At 43.0% G+C, this 23,756-nt stretch overlaps 1 protein-coding gene across 13 annotated transcripts in view; it reads right to left on the bottom strand.

The window, feature by feature from the left end:
• The window catches only part of ARHGEF9 (Cdc42 guanine nucleotide exchange factor 9), a 302,987-nt gene that overhangs the window by 146,111 nt on the left and 133,120 nt on the right, over nucleotides 1-23,756 (bottom strand). For 2 of the 13 annotated variants that reach the window (XM_037908836.2, XM_043522548.1), the window contains exons 1-2: nucleotides 4,713-5,441; nucleotides 623-684 (exon numbers count right to left, since the gene is read on the bottom strand). The exons of 4 other annotated variants lie outside the window; for them this stretch is intronic. In XM_037908836.2, the coding sequence (XP_037764764.1) occupies nucleotides 623-684; nucleotides 4,713-4,920 (270 nt within the window). In that variant the 5' untranslated portion in view covers nucleotides 4,921-5,441. Of the gene's footprint in view, nucleotides 1-622; nucleotides 685-4,701; nucleotides 5,442-19,167; nucleotides 19,699-21,406; nucleotides 21,579-23,756 lie in introns of those variants that run through there. 7 more of the 13 variants (XM_043522549.1, XM_043522551.1, XM_037908841.2 and 4 more) reach the window with 7 other exon arrangements.

Here is a 23,756-nt window from a genome sequence, read left to right as displayed (position 1 = left end):
TCCACTGATGTAGCATCATCCCAGTTTTACAGCCCAGGAGACCAAGGCTCAAAGAGGTGAAGTGACTTGGCCAAGGCCACTCAGAAAGTCAGTGGCAGAGTTGAGAATGGCTACCTGGAGACCTGTCCTCCAATCACCAGCTGTGACCCCCAAGACAAACACATCCTCTCTGCAGCAGCACAGTTATTATTATTGATAATAATTCGATAGTTCCCTTCAATCTTCCTAACTTTGGACAGTTGGGAATATCTCATATGAAAGAGAGCAAATGACACAACTTATAAAGTAGCCTGGATAACATCCCATTAGATGAGATGCACAATGAATACAATTACTGTAGCCAGTTCAGAAAGATATACATTGTGAATACAAAAAAAAAAAAAGACAACCCCTCTACCCAGATGCATTACTAACAATATATAGCATATACAAATACAGAACGGTCATAGGTACATAGATACATACATGCAAGCAGGCAAGCACGGTATACAGAGAATTAAGAACTATATCTCCAATCACAACCAGCATTCACTAAATAAAAATAAAAGAACAACAATACAATGAAATGAACAGTAAAGAAGAGATGGGTTCTGTTAATTTAACAAATTAAAAAAAAACTTACATGGATTTTTGGCAATTTTCCTTCAGACATTATACACAGCAGTTGGGCTGTGTACTGAATACCTGATCCAAAAAGAAATATAACCACATTATGCAAACAGATGGGGGCAGGAGTCAGGTGAACATGCAGCTCTTAACAACATTCATCTATGGGATGAGAAAGCACCTCTGCGTTCCCACAAAAGGACTGGAATCTACTCAGCTCCTCATTCACTATAAAGCATAAACAAATGCTGCACTGCTGCCATCCCAGGGTAAAATCCAAATGGCAGGACAGAAAAGAACAATCACGTCAGAGACTTCTGAGCTGTCCCGTCCCCTTTTACTTGTCATGTGAGATTTAAAACGGACGGGGGGGATATCAAGAGGGGTGGCAAAAGCTTTTTTTTAATCCCTTTTGTTAGCCTTAAAGAATCAGAATTAAAACCACACTGAAGAATGGAAAGTATAATAGGTTTAGTACTGATACTGATGACATATTCGCTTTTTCTGAAGCACTGGGAAGGAAAAATATGCACCCGTGTTTCCCCTTATCTAGAAAGGTGCCTGGATCTTTAAGAAGGTGGATTAAAGCTCAGGAGGAATGGACTTTTTATGTACTGTGTGATACAAGGGTTGCTATGATACAGTCAGAGGCATTTTCTTGAAATAACATTGAATCCTGCTGAAGCTGACAAAGAGTGAGTTAGGTCTCCAGTCACCCCAGCTCGAACATATACATGTAGCAGTCAATGGAAAGCTTTTATGGGATTAATAGGGGGTAATTTTCATGGCCAGCATATTACAGAAGGGATGTTCTCTCTCTCTCTCTCTCTTTTATTTTTAATTAAAAGGTAACTTTCCCCCTCTCACCCTATTTCTGGCTTGAGCGTTCCCACAAAAGTGAAGCACACCCTATTCAGATCGAGGGAAAGAGAGACTTAAAGGGCCAAACTTCCACAACCCGCCTCTGAGACCCTAACTCTGCAAACACTTATACATGCGAGTAACTTGAATAGACCCATTGAGTTCAAGTGTGTAAGCTACTCATATGCATGTGTGTTTGTATGATCAGGTCCTGAAATTGCAAGTGCAATCATTTGAGAGTGAAGGTAATAAAATATGGACATCTAGCCATGTTGTCACCCCAATCAACACCACTTCATTATTATAAGCAATCATGGCTTGGACCATGAATGTGGAATATTGTGATACTTCTTCCTCTTTAATAAAGACAACTAGCTAATTGCTCCTGAGAATCAAGCAGTTAGACGGCTGAATGCTATATTTTTTAAATGCAGAACTGCAGTTGCAACATCACCAAGATGTGATTGTAGAGGCTGGGTTGAGGGCCATTTGAAAGACTGGCCTTTCATGAACAGGCTGGGGAAAAAACAGACTCATTTCTAATGCCCTTTTCCTCCCTTCCCATCCAAAAGTCTATGAGAAACCCCTACCCATACAATAAGAACAACATTGTCTAAATGACACACAAACTTTTCTACTCCCAAGCTTTCATTTTCACACTGTTACATATAAATCTGCTTTCTTTGATTCCATTAGCCTTCAGGAAAATAAAATACAAGATTTAAATTGAAATTATTTTCCAATGTCCAGGTTCCAGATTTATTTATTTTTAAATAAAATGAAATTAAAAAAACAATACCCAGTGATCACTCTACAATTATTAGAGTTGAATGTAGCGTTTGGCACCCCTCATTCCACACACTGTACCCCCATTTTAATCCCCTAGCAACACAAAATACAAAACCGCACCACTAATGGAATCAAAGTTGTAGCATACAAGCTAACACACTCAGACACAGACCCTTCACATACTAGCATGCTCACACATACTCTAACATACGCTGTCATATACACACACATTTCCAGAATGCAAAATGTCAGCCAGAATCTCTGCATTAGGAATGTGAGTGTGCTAGATGTAAATACACATTAGTTACCAAGCATTCCTTGTACAAATCTTATTTAAAGGTAAACCTTCATGCAAAAATCTAACCTTAAAAAAAATTCAGACAGTTAAGACCAGTTTTCTCTCTGCTTTTTTCCCTGATTTTTGGTTTTTGTGTTTCCTCCCCTACCCCTCTAAATAACTATGCCATTCAAAATTATTAAATCAAATCATTTTGGGGGGTTGTTTGATTGTTAGTTTTCTAAGGGGAAAAATCCCAGGCAAAGAATTCCCATTTCATGGTCACCTATGTTCATTCAGTCTGGTTCCAAGAGGTTCTCCAACCCATGCGTATATTGACATCAGATTGCTAAGATAGAAAACAAAGCAAATTCTACTTGTTAAGCGATCCAAACCATCATCATGATGATTTTTTAAAAGAAGACCCACTCAGAAGCAATCACCTGTTCCACGGATAGCTACAAGTGAGTAAAAGGAAAGACAGCCAGCAGGCACTGGAGTTGTTGCTATGGGATTGTATCACAATTTATGGAGTTATTATAGATCAATAGATAAAATATGTATTAAAACTGGCTATATTGATTAAACATTTCTTGCTGGTTTACGTGACTGAATGCTACAACATTTGACCCTAGTGATTTTTTTTTCTTCCCTGTATTTGCCATTAAAGCCAGGTTTGAAAGTGTCAGATTTGCAGCATTTGTTTTAATTTCAAATTTTGACACTTAACTACTATAACTATACATAAAACTTTTCGCTTAACTTATAACTGACACGCTCATCTGGATATATACGTGTATATATGTCTATATCTATATCTCCATCTATGGCTCTGTGGATAGGTATTATTCCAGCTAATGGAGTACATAGGAAAAATAATGTAGACAGATGGAGCTAGTTCGAACTGCCTAGATTATCACAGAAATACACTCACAGTTAATATTATCGTGAGACGCAAACATTTCCAAAACATGCTGTGATTATTTTTAATTTTTATTTGTTTATTTCAGCAAGCCTGGATCTTTTCTTGTAGCAGAAATAATAAATAAAGAGTGGACAAGATTTCACACAGAAACACTGCTTCTGTGTATGATATTTGCATGGAGAAAAGCTATTACTCTTCCCAGCACATTTTGTATTGCTACTAAACTTTGTGCATTGAAACCCACCTCCAAAACCACCCTGTTACCCAGCTTGCAAACAATTTCATTTTGCTCTGGACATTTCTTAACAGAAGGACCTTGAACTAGTGGACAACTCATTGAGCCTATAATATGTAACTTAGCACTTCATTTTCAAGAAAATCAATGTAAATGAAGTCGCCAAAATCTGCCCATATTGGAATCCTGTTATCCCTGAGATGGGCAAAGATTTTTCATTTGTACATTAAAAAAAGGAAGCCTAACTAATATTTTTAGAAAAAAAATCAAAACAAGAGCAAAACCCTTGCATCTGTTGCTTTAACACAGGAAAACAAAGCATGCATTACTTTTCATCTCTGATCTCTTCCCACTCTGCAAAGATATGAAACACACATAAACAGAAAAAAAAAACCAGCTGGCTATGTTTCATTCTCTGCTATATGTCTAAAGAAAAGAGCTCTGCTAAACTGGTGGGAACATAGAATTTGGAGGCTTCTGGACTGAACATTGAGTATTCCAGTCACACTGTCAAGGCAACAGAAATAAATCAATCAATCAAATTTCTTCCCCTTTTTGCAGCTGAATGCTATTTTAGCAAAGATTTAATAACATTCATTTCTCAGCTAGGATTTCTTTCCACCTTTTAAAAACGGCCAGTGCTCTAGATTCAATTAAATACACACCGTCTCTCACCTGGTACCTACATAGTTGCTCTCAGAGACACTCGACATTAATTGCTTGCAAGAAATGATGACCAAAAAATCCCTATTCTGTTCTTAACGGGAGTCCGTATTTTTTAAAGGAATCAAAACAACACACGTAGTGATTATTCTTTTAACAATTTTTTTTTTTTTTACTCTGTTTCTACCTAGGTATGTACAGCTGTATCTAGCTATCTGTAACCAAGAGACATATGAATGGATTATTATTATTTATCACATTTAAAATCCAGGCAATAAGCAGCTACACTTACAGGCATACTTAAAAGACAAGACATGACAAAAGATTTACGGAGAGATAATATACCAACGTCATACATATCACAGCGAGGCCATGTTGAAGCTCAGTGCGTTTTCCCCCCTCAGTAAGAAATCTCTCTCTCTTTCTCTCTCTCTCTCTCTCTGTCCTTTCTCTCTCTCTCTCTCTCTCTCGCTCTCTTGTTGAATTGCTAGTGGCAGTAGCCCCCAACAGCTCAGGAGAAAAAATCCATTTAACGAGTGCCCAGGAAGAACATGAGTATGACATTCACAAGCAATAGCACTACGATCACTGCAAAAACGACCACCGTTTGAACATCCAAGGTCATGGTGCAATGCAGAACACTGTAGTGTTCAAGATGTGGGGCTGGTAGATTTGGAGATGTCAACCTCTGCTCTGTAAGACTGTCCATACATCCACCATGCTAGAATAAAGGAGAAAACTGTTCCTGGTTTGGTTTGCTGGTTGGTATTTGGGTTTGGTCTGATTTTTTGTTTGTTTGTTTGTTTATCCCCCTATCTGCCGCCTCTAGCTCATTCTGGAGCCTGCTAAGTGAAGCCTCATCACAAGCAGTGATCACTTCAGACGCAAAATCCTTCCTTTAAAAAAAAAAACCAAAAGGCAAATGCTGGCTGCAAGGTTCTCTCTCTTTCTCTTCCCCCCTCTCTCTCTCCTTCTCTTTCTTGCTGGCTGGCTTGCTTTTTAATTCATCAAGCCAGTGCAGATAAGAAGCCTGTGTGAGTGTGACAGCTCGGCAAGCTGCTGCTGCTGCTGCATCTCTCAATGTGAGGCGGGCCCTTTCGCATACTAATCAGCTCCAGTGACCAGGCAGTGAAGGGAACTTGGCTGTCAGTCAAATGCAAAGGAAACGCTGGAACCAGACATGAGTCTTCCATTTAGTATGGCAGTGAGGAGCAGGACAGTTTCTTCTGCTTTTAAAGCAGTTCCGAAAAGACATCACTTCATGGAACAGAGCCTGTGGTCTAGTGGTTAGAGCACAGGATGGTGCCTCAGGAGACCTGCGTTCTAGTCCACAGGCTTCTTGTGTAACCTTGATCAAGGCACTGTGTGTATTGTGGATTTAATCTTTGGATGAATGATACTGTTATTTCTAGGAGGTTGTTCAGTTTAGGGAGGGGATAAAGAGGGCAAGAGCATCACACAGTCACAGAGCTTAATGCCAGAAGGAACCACCGATTCATTTCATCTGACTTCCTGTATCTCACAGGCCACCAGCACCATCCAGCCACCTGCACACCAAACCCAACAACTGAAAAGAGACCAAAGCATTACAGCCCACAGGAGACTAGACTATTATGTGCCACAGGCAGAGAAGCTGAGTGCTTATTATGCCCCTTGTCATAAGGAGCAAGCCACATCCAAACATTTGGAACCTCAGTGTGGGTCTGAAAAAGAGACAGTACATTTTGAGGAGTAAGGGACTATCTCTTCTCAGTTCTGCACAGCACCATATATGCTATCAAATTATAAATACCTCACTGCACAATCTTTTTGTCTTTGGTACTGCACGTGCTGCATTGCGAATAGATTTCTCCACCCAGAGAGCTAAATTATACCTTAATCCCGTGGACACAGGCGTAAAGGGAAAAGGGATTGTAGTAACTTTATTTATGCTACAATCATCCAGGAAGTTGATTCCTACACTAAGAAAACAAAAATACAAAACAACCCTCTTTTCCCCCCCACCCCCAACCCCCACAGGTCATTTAGGTCCTTAAAGATAAATATACAATACTCTGTTTCCCAGTTCCTGTCCCCTCTCCAGACTCAGTGAATTCTGAAAAGCAAATGATTGATGGCAGTAAGGGTAAAACGAATGTAGAAACACTGCCAATGCAGATACCTTACATGCTGAAATGTGAAAATCAGGGCTGATCTTCGATGCATTCCAGGAAATCTGCTCCTGAGAATTTACTCAGGAAGTTTATGCATGGAGACCAGGATGACATGCAAGAACTGAGTGTCATTTTCATTGAAATTAAAAACTGTCAAGATTTCAGAAAGATGCTAGGCTCTTTAATTTAAGTGGATGGTGCCCAAGCCTCCTTGAGCCATCTTCTCTCATCACATGATCCTAGTCATTAAAGATCTGAGTTGGCATGTTACTTCTGTTGCAGTGGGATATAACAACACCACCCCCTGACCCAGAGGAGATATCCAGGGTCTGAACTCAAGACCTCTAGATGTAAAAAGCATAAGCTTTGGCTACTTAAGCTAAAAGACCAGCCTCCTTAGAAGGGAGGCAGTAGCAGACTCAGACAAACTTCTGCGTGATCCAATCCTTAGAAGGCGACAAAGCCGCATAGAAGGTTAGTGTAGGTTACATGATAGTCACATCAGCAGGAGGCAGTGTTTTTGTCAGGACACCTTCATGATAGAACAGTGCATAGAATAGCGATAGAAGTACTCCTGATGGCGTTCAAAGTGATTGGGATCCAATCCTGACCTCACACCAATGAAGCTGATGGGGTTACACCAGTGTGAGATTAGCATCAGGCCCTAGGTCTGAGCTGTCATTTAAAGCTCTGTTAAAGAAATAGATGTTTGCTGTTGGGCTTATTTTATTTTCCCCTCTGTCTATTGGGTGAGTTTATGTAACAGACTCCTTCCTAAGTTGCCAGTAGGGTTTGAACCTCCACACCAAAGAACAGGCCTCTACCACTGACCCTAAAAGAGAAAGTCCTTTCTCCGGCAGCAGAGGCGGTTACCTTCTAGCAGGCCTGGCACCAGACTTGCCACCCACTTTGCCAGTCTGTCACGTTCAGCGCTGGTGAAAGGTTCTGGATCAGTGGTGGGCAACCTGTGGCCCGCGAGGGTTAATCCACTGGCGGGCCGCGAGATATTGACTGTTCGCAGGCATGGCCGCCCGCAGCTCCCAATGGCCGTGGTTCACCATTCCCAGGCAACAGGAGCTGCAGGAAGCGGCAGCCAGCATGTCCCTGCGGCCCACGCAGCTTCCCGCAGCTCCCATTGGCTGGGAACGGCGAACTGCGGCCATTGGGAGCTGCAGGTGGCCGTGCCTGTGGAAGGTCAACGTAAACTAACTGCCTCGTGGCCCGCCAGTGGATTACCCTGACGGCCTGTGTGCAGCCCACGGGCCACAGATTGTCCACCACGGTGCTGGATCTTTAGCTCATAGAATAGGTACAGCCCAGACAGTAACTGTGCAAGCTCGCCCCACACTCTCAGCCCATCCTGGCAAGGAAGGAATATTTTGGGGGTGGGAGGGGAGTCCAAGCTCCATGGCTCATTCACACTATGGCTTCTGCTGAGGATGCTAATGGTTTCTGTGATGTTCTGTTTCTGTTTACTGGGAGCTAGATTGAGACTACAAAATATTTACCATTTTCTGACTAGGTCTAGAGTAAGTGTAGGCTATGCTGTGTTGTGTTGATGTATGTCAGGAGTAAGTGTAGGCTTGTGTTATGTGTGATGTAAGATGGATTCTTCTGCTTCCCTTAAAAAAAAAAACAATAAAAAAAATAAAAGCAAAACTTCATCACCAATGGCTGAGGTCCCTGGTTCAGTTCAAACAGAACATTTCTCATTCAGGAGGAGACAGTGAAGGATGATTTCAACCTGCATATTTACAAGAAGCTGCTTTATAAACTTGCCCAAAACAACACAACTGCCTCATTAATACACACTGACCAGATTTCACCAGCCTGACAGATCTGCCGGAGTATTTCTCTCTGAACTTGCACTTTCTAGTTTTAAGGAGTGTTTCTAGGGTTCTTCAGCCTGATGCATATATTCTACCGCTTCAAACTATCCAGAAGGACAAATACATTGAAAGGGTGTGGAGTATTTGTTGGTGATGTCATGATTTTCCAAATTCATTCATATTCTCCACTGGCTGTTTTTTTTCCAGCTCAGATAAACCTGTTTCAAACCCCCAGATCCGAACACCTCTGAACTTTGAGGAAGTTCCAGTCTGGGTCTGAACTTTGCCAGGGACTCCTCCTACAACTGCAATGGATCTGATTAACCTAAAACTCAGAGGAACCAGTGGTGCAAGTAGAATTCATTTCTTACCAGTACGCTGCACTCATCGGAGGGACACAAAGGGGGGGGGGGGCACCAGCTAAAGGGGGGCACATGACCTCCCCACGTGACTCCTCCCTGCCGCACCCACAGCTGGGGGCGCCTGCGCTCTCCCTATCCCCTCCCCATGATCCATCCCACGTTACCAGGGTGGGGGCTCAGTCCTCCTCCCGCTGCGCTGGAGACTTCTGAACCGCAAGGCTCTCTGGAACCACAGCGGCGAAAGAAGCAGAACATGGGGCCCCTGGGTGACCTCAAACCGGCAGCTCTTCCAGGGCGGCTGTACCAGCCCCGCCCCCAGCCCCTCCACGCAGCTGCGTCTCCTGTCTGGGGTCTGTACAGCAGCCTCACCAGAGGACAGGGCTGGGGTCAGGGCTGGGGTGATACAGCCATGCTGGAGGAGCTGCTCGTTCTGCTTCTTTCACCGCTGTGATTCCTGGGAGAGCCCAGCCTTGCCACTCAGCAAGCCTAACCACTCCCAGCCTTGCCCTCAGCCCTGTCCTCTGGTGTGGAGTTGCTGGCGTGGGGCTGCTGGGAAGCCCCACGTTCTGCTCCTTCTGTGTCTTTGTGGTACGGAATACCGGCTATAAATATCTTACAGGTACGGCGTATCGGACCATATCACTGTACTTGCACCACTGAGAGGAACCCTAACTTACGGCTGGTCTCCGTCTCTAAAATGGACCAAACCAAAATCCCAGACCCAGTCGCCCTTGGACTCTGGGAGAGTTTGGATCTGGAACCTAGCCTTGTGGCTCACACTCATCTCTACTTCCTACAAACAGAATCAGTAGGGGCTTCTGCTGTGTGCTAACCTCACAAACATGGCATCTGGTAATTGCCACTATGTGTCTCAGCAGAATATTTGGTAGGACACTAGAAAGGGTACAAATGTGCAGGACAAGAGAAGAGATTCAAGTGTGTCATTCTTTGTGCTAAACACCAAAAATCTAAATCTGAACTCCTTGTGGGCTTAGTGTATACACTCAGGGACAGCATACACATACACTCACATTACAGGAGCTTTCACAACCACAATTTACAATGAGAGTTCAAGGATGACATCTTTAGTATCAGAAGTCAGGAGGCAGTTCTGAAGGCATAACACAGACCATACAAATAAGGAATGGTCCAAGTAGCTTCCACTGAGAAATTTCACTTTTTTTAATGTACTGGACTCAAATACAGAGAAAATTGGAGAGGCCACTGAAAAAATACCAACTGTAATCTTGTTAATTTTGAGATTTATGTCGTTAAAGAAGCAGCACCAGTTCCCACAGACTCATGCCACATATCTGCATTTGTAATAAACTGGCTTAAGGCATGTGATCATGTCTCCCACTAGGGGATAACCCCAGTGACTATAATGGACTTACTCACAACTAAAGGAGACACTCCTTTAGCTCAAGCAGTAGGGACTTATGCTTTCAACAGTTCAATTCTCATTGAAATCTCTGCTGTCTCTGAATTCACTAATAGAGAAAGGAAAGATGGTCCAGTGGCTAGAGCCTGGCACTTTGGAGACCTGGGCTCAATTCCCTGTTCTGCCACAGACTTCCTACATGAAGCTGGGCAAGTCTCTTTGTGCCTCAGTTCCCCCATCTGTAAAACAGGGATAATAGTGTCTCACTAAGATTGTGAGGTGCTCAGATACCAGGGTGTGGGGGCCATATAAGACCCTGAGACAGGTAGGTAGAGTATGACTGTGTTTTTAGTACAGTTACATGTTTTTCACAAGGATTTCCCAACCCACATCACATTCTTTTGGCATAAAACAGCTAAGGAAACAGCCATTGTGTACAACCCAGAACATGGGCTAACTACATATGCTATTACACATCATATTTAGCTGTGACACTCTGAGTATCTTTAACTCAAAAGCTTGTCTCTCCCACCACCAGCAGTTGGTCCAGTAAAAGATATTACCTCACCCACCTTGTGTCTCTGTTGTGTACAACAGTAAGAAGTCACTAAATTTCACATCCAGCCTCATGCTGAGAGCAGCCTCTTACAGGAGACATGTTTTTAACAAACTAATAAGGATAGTGGAATAAGGATAGTGACACTTCCCAATTTGATTTACTTTTTAAATCTTGATCGCAAGTTACTAGTAATAATAACGTGCTTTCAGACACAACAAGCTATGTTAAAATGACAGCTGTAAGAAACACGGTTCCAAATGGATCAGGGCCTGGTTTATGAATTTTGGGCAGAAATCAAATAGTTAGAGCTTCCAGTCCAGTCACTTATTGTTTGGTCAGTACTAAATCTGTGACCAAAAGCCAAATGGTTCTAAATCTAAATCACTGATGAAGATATTGAACAGAACTTTACCCCAGACCAATTCCTGCGGGACCCTATTCGAAATACCCTTCTAGCGTGACCATTGATAACTACTCTCTGGGAATGGTTTTCCAACCAGTATTGCACCTACCTTATAGTAGCTCCATTTAAGTTGTATTTTCCTAATTTGTTTATGAGAAGGTCATGTGAAATGGTATCAAAAGCCTTACTAAAGTCAAGATATCCCACATCTACCACTTCCCCCCATCCACAAAGCCTGTCAAAGAAAGCTGTTAGGTTGGTTTGACATGATTTGTTCTTGACAAATCCAGGCTGACTCTTACTTATCTCCTTATTATCTTTTAGATGTTTGAAAATAGATTAATTATTTGCTCCATTATTTTTTTGGGTACTGAAGTTAAGATGGCCTCTGCAGTGTGTATAGGAGAGATTAGGGTTACACTTTTCTCTGAGCAAAGCTTCTACTCTACCATGTCTTCCAGAGAAGTTTGCAGCTTCATCAAATCACAAACAGCCATCTGTTTGTGGTCCAATTTACAAGTATTTAACTCTTCTAAAATGCAGGTTGTCACAGATGCAGTCGATGTATCTTCTATAACCTGAACATCTAGAAATGCACCTACTGGCCTACCACTAACATCAAGATAACATATGCAATGACAATGCTTGACACCCATTTGCATCAATACATTCTTCAGCCATGTATGTAAATTTTTTTGAATTTGATGAGAGAGTTCTTCACTTTTTCAACTGCTGAGTCTTTCACAGTTGTACTGCATGCTTCTAACCAGTCAGTTGAGTTTCTTGACAGAAAGATAGTGAGCATTCGCTGGTCTTGTTTGGAATCAGCGTCCAACCCTAGGGTTAACAAGTGTCAATGCACTTAACATTGGCCTCTAGTTTGTAGTGTGTGGTATCTCTTGCTAAAATAGAAAGTATGATGTGACAGCCATATTTATTCACATAAACTGTGTTGAGTCTCCAGCAATAACCATCTCATAAAGAACTTCTAAAATTGGCTTTCACGGTGGTTGGCTTGTAAGGCTTTCTACATGTTGACGCAGTCCAGAGACTTGGTGTTTTGCAGCCTTTTCATATAGTTTGTCAGCATTGGCTTTGCTGATTGGTCTGGCAAACCAAACTCCTCCACTTTTACCAATTGTAGCAATAGGAAGCTTTCCTTATTCATAAGCTTTTTTGCAAGAGGTGCACAAGTAGCCATCTTTTGTAACTTCAATAAATGGGAAAAGTTTGACCGACAAACATCAGGAACTGCCTTTTGTTGTGGAGACACTGTTTCTTCAGTAGGTAGCTGTATTTGTGCTTTGGGCTGTTCGGATGTAGATACACCACTTGAACCTTCAGATGACATATTCTTGGTATGTTCTTCATCTTGGTTGGTTTGACCACTGGGTGGGCTGATAGGGGAACTCGGTGTGGGGAAATTCCTGCTCGGGGTTCAGGCATTGGCTTCAGCTGGCATTTTGGGCAAAGATTCCAGTGGGTTCTTGGTTTATCCCAACTGGTTGAAATAAGTCAGCTGCCCCCTGTCCTGAACTGCATGGGACAGCTTGTCCTGCATCCTGTACAACTCACTTGCAGGACATTGCAGAAGTCATTTTGGGTTGGAAAAGAGCCCCCTCTCATTCCTTGTGTGACATGTTTCCACCAGGCAAACACTGACATTTTTACTCCTCTCATGAAAGGAGTACATATGAGAAATGCTCCCAGCTTTGTCTAGTCTCTGCTTTGAGGAGCTAATTGCTTCCCTCCTTTTTCTCCCTGAAGCTGTGGTTTGAAGTGGTAACAGACATCGTCACAAGTCCTGTTTTGGTGCTCAGCTCACGTTCTGCCCTCCTCTCTGTTTTTCTCAAACACTTTATAGGGACATGCACTTGGATGGATTCTCCTATATGTTACAAGTATAACCCCTCTACGCTGATGAAGAGAGGCTGTAAAAGTCCCAGCCAGCTGAAGGAGAATATATTTGGTGCAGGCACTGCACTGTTATGCTACCAACTGCCTTATGCAGGCCACCTCAGGGTGCACATGGGTGGGGCCATGAGCAGGAGGGGGCACATTAAGGGTGTGTGTTGAGGGTTGCAGAGTTGCCTGTAAGCAGCTAAGGCAGAGCTGCTGCAACTTAGCTCCCTGGCTGATTAACTTACACTGAGGCCATTTTAGCCCCCGCAACAGCCCAGAAACCTGAGGGCACCAAGCTGGGTTAATGTCACATTGGCTCACTCCCTTCCCAGGCTACCCTGGTGTGTTCTGTACCCCTTGAAGGCTCAGTGCACAACCTCATGCCTACACTCACTCCGCTCTTCAAAAAAATGCTTGGAAATAGTCCCCCTCAGCATTCTCCATGGGGGAAATTTATAGAGGGAACAGAGGATGGATGCAAGGCTGTCCACAGCATTAAGCCACACGGTGCTGAAGGGAAAAGGTGGAGTGACTACAGGAGTCCTTGCACCCCTGCCTGTCCTGAAAGAGGATCTCTGTGCCATCCCCAATAGGTTGACTCATTTAAGGCTTTGGGGATAGATAAGCCTTGGGTGGAAGTGCTGGTTCATTGATTAGATTTACCCCATGGTTTGTAGAGGATGGTAGCAGCTATCCCTGCCCCATAGGTGGAAGGTGAACGTTCAGTTTCCTCTCACAACCTTGCAAAGATCTCCACATGAAATCTGATGGCTGCAAGTGGAGATTGATTTCACCTTCTGGGAGCAATCTTATAGAACCCATGGGCAGTGTGCCTGATGGTGTACTTGAGGAAGAAGGAGCCAGATGCTCAAAAGCAGAAAGGATACAAAGCTGTTCCATGTGAGAATCAAGGATGTGTTTCAGTTTTGCCACAACATAGTAAGATTCTTTAAAAGTCAACGCATCACCTCTCCTGTGCTGCTAAAGAGCACATCTAATAGAATGTTTTCAGCTGTCTAAGCCTGATGGGGTCCAGCAATTAATAGTGCAGTGCTGACATGTTGGGCAGAATGAAAACAGTATGATCCATGATGTACATACTAACAAACAACACCATAAGTCTTTCAGAGGAAAGGGCAGGAGAAGAGAAAGTTTTCCACTCAGCTGTGGGTTGCTGGCAATCCTTGTAGAAAGAGATGGTTTAATTAGACCCTTTGCAGTACAGACAGTCTCCCTTTTCAGGGCATGGGTTAAGATCAGATCTGCTCAAGGCACCTCCCCTGATGTAGTGTAAGAAATTCACACTGCTCCCTCATCAAAGACCTGAGAATTTGAAATACCAATAACAATAATGTAGTGCACTCTTCTAGCAACTTTCATCCAAGGAGTTCTTAACAAAGTTTGACTAACAGTCATTAATTAAGTCTCCTATTAGCCTTTCAGGATAGGGAAGGCTAAGCTGCTAGCCTCTGTCTCCCCAGCCCAGGAAGGACTAACACCATGCCAAAAGTCTGTCCAGGCCCTTCCTTCAGGGCACAGTTTAATTCTTTATATGTAGAACTCACAAAGGAACACCAACCGAAAGCTATTTGCAGGAGCCCTTCCCCTTGCATCTCTCCCACCTGCTTTAGAAGCCAACTTTCTTCCCCCAGCTCCTCCCTTCCGCCGAGCTCTTCAGCCCTTTCTAGGAATCATCTGACCCCTTCCCAGCAGGGTCTAATAATCCCCTCTCCTCGGCCCAAACACCTGTTCTAAAAAGGGCTCTGTCTCAGAACAGGGCAGGCTGGCCACATGCCCCCTGGCCCTTAAAGAAGCAGACTGCCTTGTTACAAGAAATATTAACACGTCCTTTTTATCCATGAGGAAAGTGGAGCACAGGGAGAATTCCACAACTAGCTCAGGGTCACAAAGCAGGTCAGTGGCAGAGGTGGGAATAGAACCAATGGTCCTAACTCCCAGTTCCTTGTTCTAGCCATTAGACCACATGCAAAGAATAAGGACTGGTTAAAAATCAGTTGTTGGTTTTTCCTTTTCCCCAGCTGCTTGTTTTTCTCCTGCCCCTTAGAGAGGCTGTCGGTTATATTTGGCCCTGATTTTCCCTCATCAAGATGAACAGTGGGTACTGGATGAACATCATCTTGTTAGGATATACACTGACCTTGTGTATCTCATATAAATTAACCCAGGGTATTAGAAGCACCTCTCAGAACACGAGCATCTACTCACAGATGAAAGAAGAGCCCAGTGAACACCCAGTGATCTGGCACCCATTCAATGAAAGAGATGACACCAGTATGCCAGGAAAAAATAGCAATTCCAACTGGATGGCACTGGATGTATGGATTTATTGTCATATTTTTATCCGTGAGAATGTTATCTGCATTTTTTGAAGTTTACATCAATTTCTTTTTTAAAATCAGAGGAGATTCATTCCATGTTCCACACTGGCTGACACCACCACACACACTCCCACTGACAGGGATGGGGATGCACCATGTAAAATCTGTACAGGATTTGGTCCTCCATATAATGCAGTACAATAGTCCACCTACAACAAAGATTACCCTCCTCATCCCAGAAGATTACCTCCCTCATCAGTCACACAGGACTTCAAAGTCCAAAGGTGACATTTTTATGACACGAAAGAGGCAACAGTAAACTGGGAAATTTTGGCAGGCATAGAGATGACAAGAGTTATCAGAAAGTGCCTGAAAGTCACTATGTCTATCTGGCAGATGTGGACCAGTATACAGATGCAGAAGATGCAACACACGTATCTATGGTTGCAGAAAAAAATTCTCTGATATTATGTTGGATTCTTTGAAAAACAGTATGCGACTACATAATGAAAGGTGTATGGTAATGCATACGCACAAATGGGGTGGAGCTAAACTATGCATGCAACCCTCAGCTTTGGCATTTCCGGAGTTCTGAGTTCTTAACTGTGCAACCTTACTATTCTCCTAGCGTAATATTTAGTTTAGATATAATATACATTACATGTCTGAAGCTTGAGTCCTGAATTTTGTGGGAGAGGAAGAGGGAGTTCAAAATCTGAGGCCTCATTTCAGCAAAGCACTTGAGCATGTGCTTAAACTTAAGCATGTGTTATGTTTAATTGAGGTCAATGGGATTTAAGCACATACTTAGGTGCTTTGCTGAACTGGGGCCTGAACCAGGATCTAGAGTTTGCATCTGGCCCCTCTCTCTATAATAGGCCAAGTCAGATGCCAGGATCTAAACATGTTCACATTTTAGGGATTTCATAATCTGGAACCAAAATTTGCAATTTAGGTCATTCTCTAATACTATGCACCTTCCATTGGTTATCTACATTACATAATAGCCAGGTGTTTTGTTTTTTGTGTTGTTTTGTTTTAGACAAGATGTCTTTTCATAACAATGGAAACTACTGGAGGCTGAGACAATTTGATGATTTTTTGTTATCTAACAGCTTAGTCACTGGAAGAATTAGTCATGTTCAAACTAACAGCCAGGCTGGAAGATCACCAAAGCAACAATTTGGAGCTGAAGAAGCTAATGTCATAAATAGATGAGAATGTGAACGTGAAGCATTTCAGAGATTTCTCAAGAAGTCTTTTTTTAAGCATCCCTACGTTCAAACAAATCAATTCTTAGTAAATATAATGTCAGTGCAAAGTAAGACAACTGCTATGCTCAAATACTACAGTGATGGACATGAGATGGATGGACAGGCAGACAGACCAACCACTTGGTGCTTTTGGTTTCACAATGGGTGCATATTGCTTGATATTATACAAATAATACTTTGTATTTCTCTGGCACCTTCCATCCAAGGATCTCAAAGTGTCTTTCAAATATTAATAACAGAATCAACACATCACCCTGGTGAGGTAAGGAAGTTATTATTATGTCTATTTTACAGATGTGAGAATTGACAGAGAGGTGAAGTGATTGTGATTTGCCCAAGTTCACATGGCAACTTTATGACACAGATGGGAATAAAACCCAGGTCTCCTGATTCTGTCCTATGATTTAGTCACAGGACCAACCTTCATCCCATGCCAGGTATTGATTATTATTTATTACATTATCAACTATTTATTATCCCATGTGTTTACTGTGCACTCATATAAGAATAAAACCAGTGGGAGACTAACATTGAAACATCCAAACTGTCTTAAGGGTATAGGATATGGGTATGGAGGGAAAATCATCATGGTCCAACATATGCTCAGAAAATAAATAATGTGTGGGGAAAATTCCACTATGAAACAAGCTTAATCCTTCAGGAATTTCTAATCAACAGCACAGAAAACCAGTGCACATTTGACCCAACTGTCAATCTTCTGTGACAACAGTGTCCAAGATGAATGGGAATAGACTTGAAATAACCATTCTCTTCCTGGAGAAAGGGCCCTTCTCGGTTAGGGTGCAGCATACAGCAGTGATGAAAACTCTGGGTTAGGGTGCAGCGTTCTCCTTCTCGGAGTGCCCCAATCCACTGTGCAGGACAGCGCAATTCTCTTTGTGCATATTATCACAATGGGCCAGAGTCTGCAAGCCGCTGAGGGCACTCAGCTCCCTTTAATCTCAGTGCGAGCTGAGGGGCTCAGTGCCTCCTCAAACGAATCCTATTGTCCTCCTACACGTGGGCATTGGGAGGTTTTTATCTCCTGAGTTGATCTTCAGCTTTTAAAAAAAGAAAATTGTCCAGATTCTCAGCCAGTTTTCTCTGACATTGAACCCATTCAAATGCTGGCGTGTGAGTCAGCTGTGCTACCTGGAGGACCGTGTGATTTACATACTGATAACTGGGGAAAAACAAGTTAGATAAGATTATGCGGAAGTTCAGCTGGTGATTTGCGCTTCTCGTGGCCTCTCCACTAGCTTTTGCATTTGTATTCTTGTAATTAATTTTTGTTTAATTTCAGGTCACATTTTTATCCACTTTGATTTGCAAGAGTTTGGATTTTTTTTAAAAATGATTATGTGAAAAATCAGCAACTGATCTTAAAAAAAAAAAAATGCACAAAATAAGGTTTGCTGTGATAATCGGCTTTAAAGGGGCCTGACTCTGAACCTAGTAAAGCCAATGGCAACCTTGGCATTGCCTTCCATGGGCACATGATTGAGCCCAGAATGAGACTCAAAGAGGAAACAAAGATATATTACAGATACAAGCTTCTATTTTCTTTAATAAATACAGATAATGCTTGAAAAAAAACCATACTTCTTTAATCCACCTTGGGGGCATTTCAGAAAATATCATATCATGTGGATTACTTTAAAATGGCTCATTTGATTTTCATGATGGATCACTATTCTGAGTGAGGAAACTCCTACCCGGACAATCATCTTACCTGCATTGCTGATCGACTGTGTATATTTATCCTTATCACTAGCAATGTCAGTTAGTTTCAGCTTGCAGGGTTAGAAACAGATACTCGCAGAGTTTAGCAACCTACTCACTACCAAGGAACCATGTAAAATACCCTCACAGGAAGCGAGCGTAATTGGCAAAAGATTAATTGTTTAAAAAATTGAAAGCAGCACAGGCAGAAACCCAGCAACTTAATATGACAGAATAATAGCAAGGTTTAAGTGGCAGGTTTAGAAATAAAAAACAGCCTACCACCAGAATAAAAGTTGTGACCAACTGTAAAATATATGGATATGTGTCTCTGATATGTGACTAGCATTGAAAAAGAATGTGTGTAACTCCTTGTCTTGATCTAGTGATGAGAATAGTAAAAAGCAGCGTTTATGTATCATGTTATAAATAAATGACGTTATTTCAGTTTTACACTTAATGCAACTGAGCAGAATCTGGCCCAATGGCTGTAACGGATACATACTTTTCTTGATTTCTTTTCATCAGTATTCATAAAACAATGAAATCTATACAAGTGAGAACTGTTGTGGATAGCTTGATGGATGCTCATGAGAACAGGTCTAATTTCATTGGGATGAGAGGTTAAGGTTTTCTATCATACCATAGGCTATGGCAGCCTAGCATCTGTGAGTGCAATAGTGAACCTCACTCCAGAAGTAATAGTTATAAGACCATTTTACATTTCTGCACTGCTTTTCTGATGATGTTTTCTAGACTACATATATTCCGACCACTTCAGCCTCCACTGAAGGGCAGCTACATCTGGGATGGAATATGTCAACTGTTCAACAGAGCACAGCAACATGACCCAACAGTTTAAAGAGAGAAAGTAAAAAGTAACTTACCCAATGGGAACCACGGGAGGAATAGTAGGATGAAATATAACTATTTGGATTGGAATTTGGCCCGGACATCTGGGTTAACACTCCTTGTCTTGGGAGTAGTGTGCAGAGTTGTTAATGGCCACGTGATCAGGAACTCAGCTTCACAGCTCAGCCAAGAGACAGCACCTGCAGCATCATAGCGCCCCCTACCAAAATGCTGGAGCTTTGATTCAACATTGAGAGAAGACTGGCACCTCTTAAATCGCTTAAACCATGTAAACCCCTTCACACCATGCTGCGGCATTACGGCTCATACATATCTCCTATGCTAATCTTATTTGTTTTTATCAATTGCCTGCTCCATTTTGCAAATGATAGATAGAATAATTTCAATACTTTTGTGATTGTTAATCCTTTGAAAAAGCTACAGAAATCATAGCACTGGGATTCATTTCCTGTCCCCCGCCCAGCAGGAATTAGAGGTATTCGGTCATTCCTGGATCAAATCTGTTTCAGAATCGGTCATCTGCCTAAACTTTCACTTTCAAAAGAATCTCCCAGACCGTGTTTACAAAAATATTATAGGCTCTTTAGCAGTTTCCATATTTGGATTTTAAAACAGGGGTTGTAGGGAAAGAGGCTCTGAGTGACCAGTGAAAAATAAAGTGTCACTTCCTGATGACAAATAGAAAGATCAGCAGATAAGAGGGAGTGAAAGCACCTCATCTTGACTGTAGCAATTAGAAAAGTTCCCCCAGCCCCCGCACACACACACATCCATCACAGCACAGTAGTTGCCTAGGAGGTAAAATAAAAGAGAAAAAAGCCATTGCGCCTTTCTCCACTGCTCTCTTTCAACTTGATAATCTCTGAAAATGTAAATAGGCAAATTCGTGTGGGGTGACTTCGGTTGCTTAGACACCAGTTGGAGCAGGGAGAATGTCATTATTGGAGAATTACACTTGGGTGGATGGGATGGAGGGGTGGGGGGAGAAATTAAAAGCCTGGATGTTTTTAAAAGAAAAAACAAAATCCTGAATCGGTACTGGGTGCTAGACAAACATTAAATACTAAATACCATGGTGTCTGACATAAGGGCAGCTGCCCACATCCCTACACTTGGCTTAGATCACGGGCTCAGAGTCTTTAAGCAGTGTAAACCTCTAGAGCTCAAATTTGTATAAAATTTCTCAGAGGGGATGGAAGATGGAGGAGGAACCTGCACGAAAGGTCTCAAAGCTATGGACTGGGATCAGTGGGTAACCTACAGCTGTTTCTATACTAGGCCTTCTTCTGAAATGTTCCCCACCACTAAGATCAGTTCAGCTCCACCAGCGGTAGCCAAAATGTAGACTGAGCTCCCAGGAGACCCCCTGTGCTCTAAGCACTATGTTGGCTAAACCTGCTCAGACCCGGTCTACACTACGGTTCCCCTATTTCCTACCCTCAGTGGAGATGCAGCGGTGTTAGCAACCGTGGGAAATTGTACTGAAATTAAAAAGCCTAGTGTATCAAGAAAGGGCTCAGGCAAATAATATTACAAAGCACAGGCAGTTCTATAGGAGAGAGAAATCCAGGGAAGGAAGGGGGAACTGTGTCTCTCAGTCCAGAAGTTATTGAACAGATAGCCCTGCCTGAGGTGGGGGAATTTCCCTGGCTTCCCCAACCGCAACAACAACAAAAATCAACACAAAGCTGCACTCCAGTCACGAGCAGCAAGAACAGCTGTAAATTGGCTGTCATCGTTTAAAGTGCTTTCCTGAAGCCTCCGCTTTTAAGATGGGTGTTTTACAGTCCAGACCCAAGTGACAGCAGGAACGCGACAGCTTAGTAACAAATAAAACACACACACCCCAACTCATCTGCCATGGAAGAGACAGAGCGGATCGGTTCTACTTGCAACAATGCTGTTGACAACCAACACCCCCATTTCCAGTTCTCTTATCTCCCTCCGTGATTCTTTTCACCCAGCAGTTTCACCCGACACACCGCACGCTAACCCCTGGAAAATGATATTCCTCACACACACGCACCCCTCCAGAAAGCCTCCCCCAGCCTGCCAAATCTCTGCCACGTCATTTTCTTTCTTTTAATCTTTTCTTTGGCTCAGCAGTTTTGTAATGCAGGGTCCCTAAAATGGCTACAGCATGATCAATGATTTTCAAGGACAGAGAGTTAAAGAAGGAGTCTGGAGAAAGGACTGAGGCTTATTTTCCCTTCCAAGTACTGCAATAGGAGGAAAAGAGAAAGACATAGCTACCTGAACTCACCATTCCTGAGCCATCCCTTAGCCACTGCATGTTGCTTCTGATGCTGTCCTTATTATTGGGGGGGGGGGGGCAACCCACCACTTGCAGAGAGCTGAAAGGAAAAGAGAAGCCCCCCTCCCCCAGCCTAACCCTTCAGTCAGACTTCCCTCAGCCCAGCAGTCTCGTGCCTGTCAAGAGCACGTTAATAGCAGCCTCCTCACTACCTGGGATTTTACTTTGTTTATTTATTTGAAGCACAGGCAGAGGGGGATTTTTCTTGCTTCCCTTTTCCACATGTGCTTTGAAAACTGTGTGCATTCAAGGGGGAATTGGGAGGGATGGGGGCGGGAAACGTGCGGGGGAGGAAATGAGGGGGAATAAAAACAGTGGAACTTATGATAATTTGCCCCTCACCTCTTCTTCTCTGCCTCCTCGGTTCTCCCTCATCCCCCTTCGCTATGGGATTCCCAAATCTGCAGAGTCAGCAAATCCGTTTGTGCTCAGAGTTACTCATTTAGGTTTCGGCTCACAGCTGTGAAGGAGGTAAGTTAGATCTTGCTTCTTATTACTACTAAGCCCCCATTACACTGGAACCAAGCTGCCCATCCAATCAGGCTTTCAAGAGTAAGCCCCTGTGCTGATGCCCCTCACCTCCCGCAACCACTTTGGTTCTGCTTCTTTCTGACTATTTAAATCTCTCTCCCTCCTCCTCTTTCTGTTTCCAGGCTCTCTAACCCGGAGAATGAAACGACAGACCCCTGCACGGGTGAAAGGGAAAGACACCCCAGGTGAGTTCTTCACCAGTGAGATCATGCACCCTTAGAGGCGCAAACTACTTTCTATCATTGACATATATTGGGTCAGCCAGTGTGGCACTGGGCGGGGAAGAAAACAATAAAATATGGCGCACTTCTGTGGCAACAGCTAAGGAATCCTCACAGCAAGTCCCTTTGTGTCAGGCATGTCAATGCCATTCTCCTTATTTGTCAGAGGAGGCGCAGAGAGAGAGAAGTGACTCTCCCCAGGCCACAGAGGGAGTGGGCAGCACGGCCAGAAGTAGAAATTCTGACTCCCTACCCGGTTCCTCATTCCTCTCGGCCAATCTGCCTCCTATGAGGGATAATCCGTCTCTGGAACAGACACGTATTTAAATACAATAGTGGTTTCATTATTTTTGTCATCAGGCATGATAATGGGAGGTCTCTTTTTTCCTTGACGCCCAGAGAAACAACATGAGATGTCATGAGTCCTGCTACAGCCCCTTTCAGGACCCTCTACTCCCTTTCATGCCAGCTGACAAAATTAAAACTTCAGAGGCAGAGGGGGACAGATAAAACTGATGGGAGGCCACATACTGGGAGGGGAGGGGACAGCACGGTATCAGTTAAAGCTGGCCCCTGCTTTCTGCTCTTGGTGCACAATTCTAGGGGAGGGATACAGTTCTCTATTGATTTATGAAGGATGGTCCAAAAAAACCAAACAAAATTTATCATCTCAATTGAATTCTCCAGGTTTTTCCATAAGGCTTATGCATGAAAGAAATGCATTTGATTCTCAAGTTCTTGGTCTCCATTTCCATTCCTGTTGTCAGGGATAAATAAAATGTTTTTCAACAAAAATCTTTTTCAATTACAATCAAAATCTTTTCCCCTTGTTCCCCAATTCCATGATTCCTGCATAGGTCAGTGGTAACCAAAAAGTTACTAGAGGAGAGCCAGACCCAAAGCCAGATATCCCAACACAGGGGAAGAAGTGGATGTGTTGAGGACATGACAGGGAAGAGGACCTGTGAGAACAGAACTCCCCTCAGTCTGATCCTCGTGGTTTGGGCAGGCTTGACTCAGGAAACAACAAGCAGCACCAGGTGGTTATTTATCACTGTCCCCTAGGTCTCGGCATAGCTGGGATGTAGCAGCGAATCTGGTCCTACATTTTTTTTTTTTTTAATGAAGCCAGAGCAAAGCAGAGTGAAGAAGCAGAAGGATGCAACGCACTAACTTGGTATTAATTGGGTTGCACCTAGCATGCTTTAGTTGAATCAGGCCACCTTTCATCCTCTTATCTTTAATATACACTCTGACAGACTTCATTATTTCTGGATGTGACTGACAAAAGAGAGAGAGAGCGTCATAAGTGCACTATTTATAGCTGTGCACAACTCTGGAATCCTACCCAAGTTTCTCATATCTGGTGACAGGAAACCCAGCTGTGTTGCTCTCAGTTAAAGAGGGTTTCCCATCTGAAAAATCCAGCCTCCAAAAACTTTCCTGGAAAGGATGAACTGTCAGGCAGAAACCTCCTGCTTATTCTTGTTTCTCCTACAAACCCTCTAATCCATATCAATCAGGGGGCCAAGTCACA

Source organism: Chelonia mydas, chromosome 9, assembly GCF_015237465.2.
Source record: "Chelonia mydas isolate rCheMyd1 chromosome 9, rCheMyd1.pri.v2, whole genome shotgun sequence".
NCBI classification, from domain to species: domain Eukaryota; kingdom Metazoa; phylum Chordata; order Testudines; family Cheloniidae; genus Chelonia; species Chelonia mydas.
Note: the sequence above shows the minus strand (reverse complement) of the source record. Positions and strands in the feature narration are given on the sequence as shown.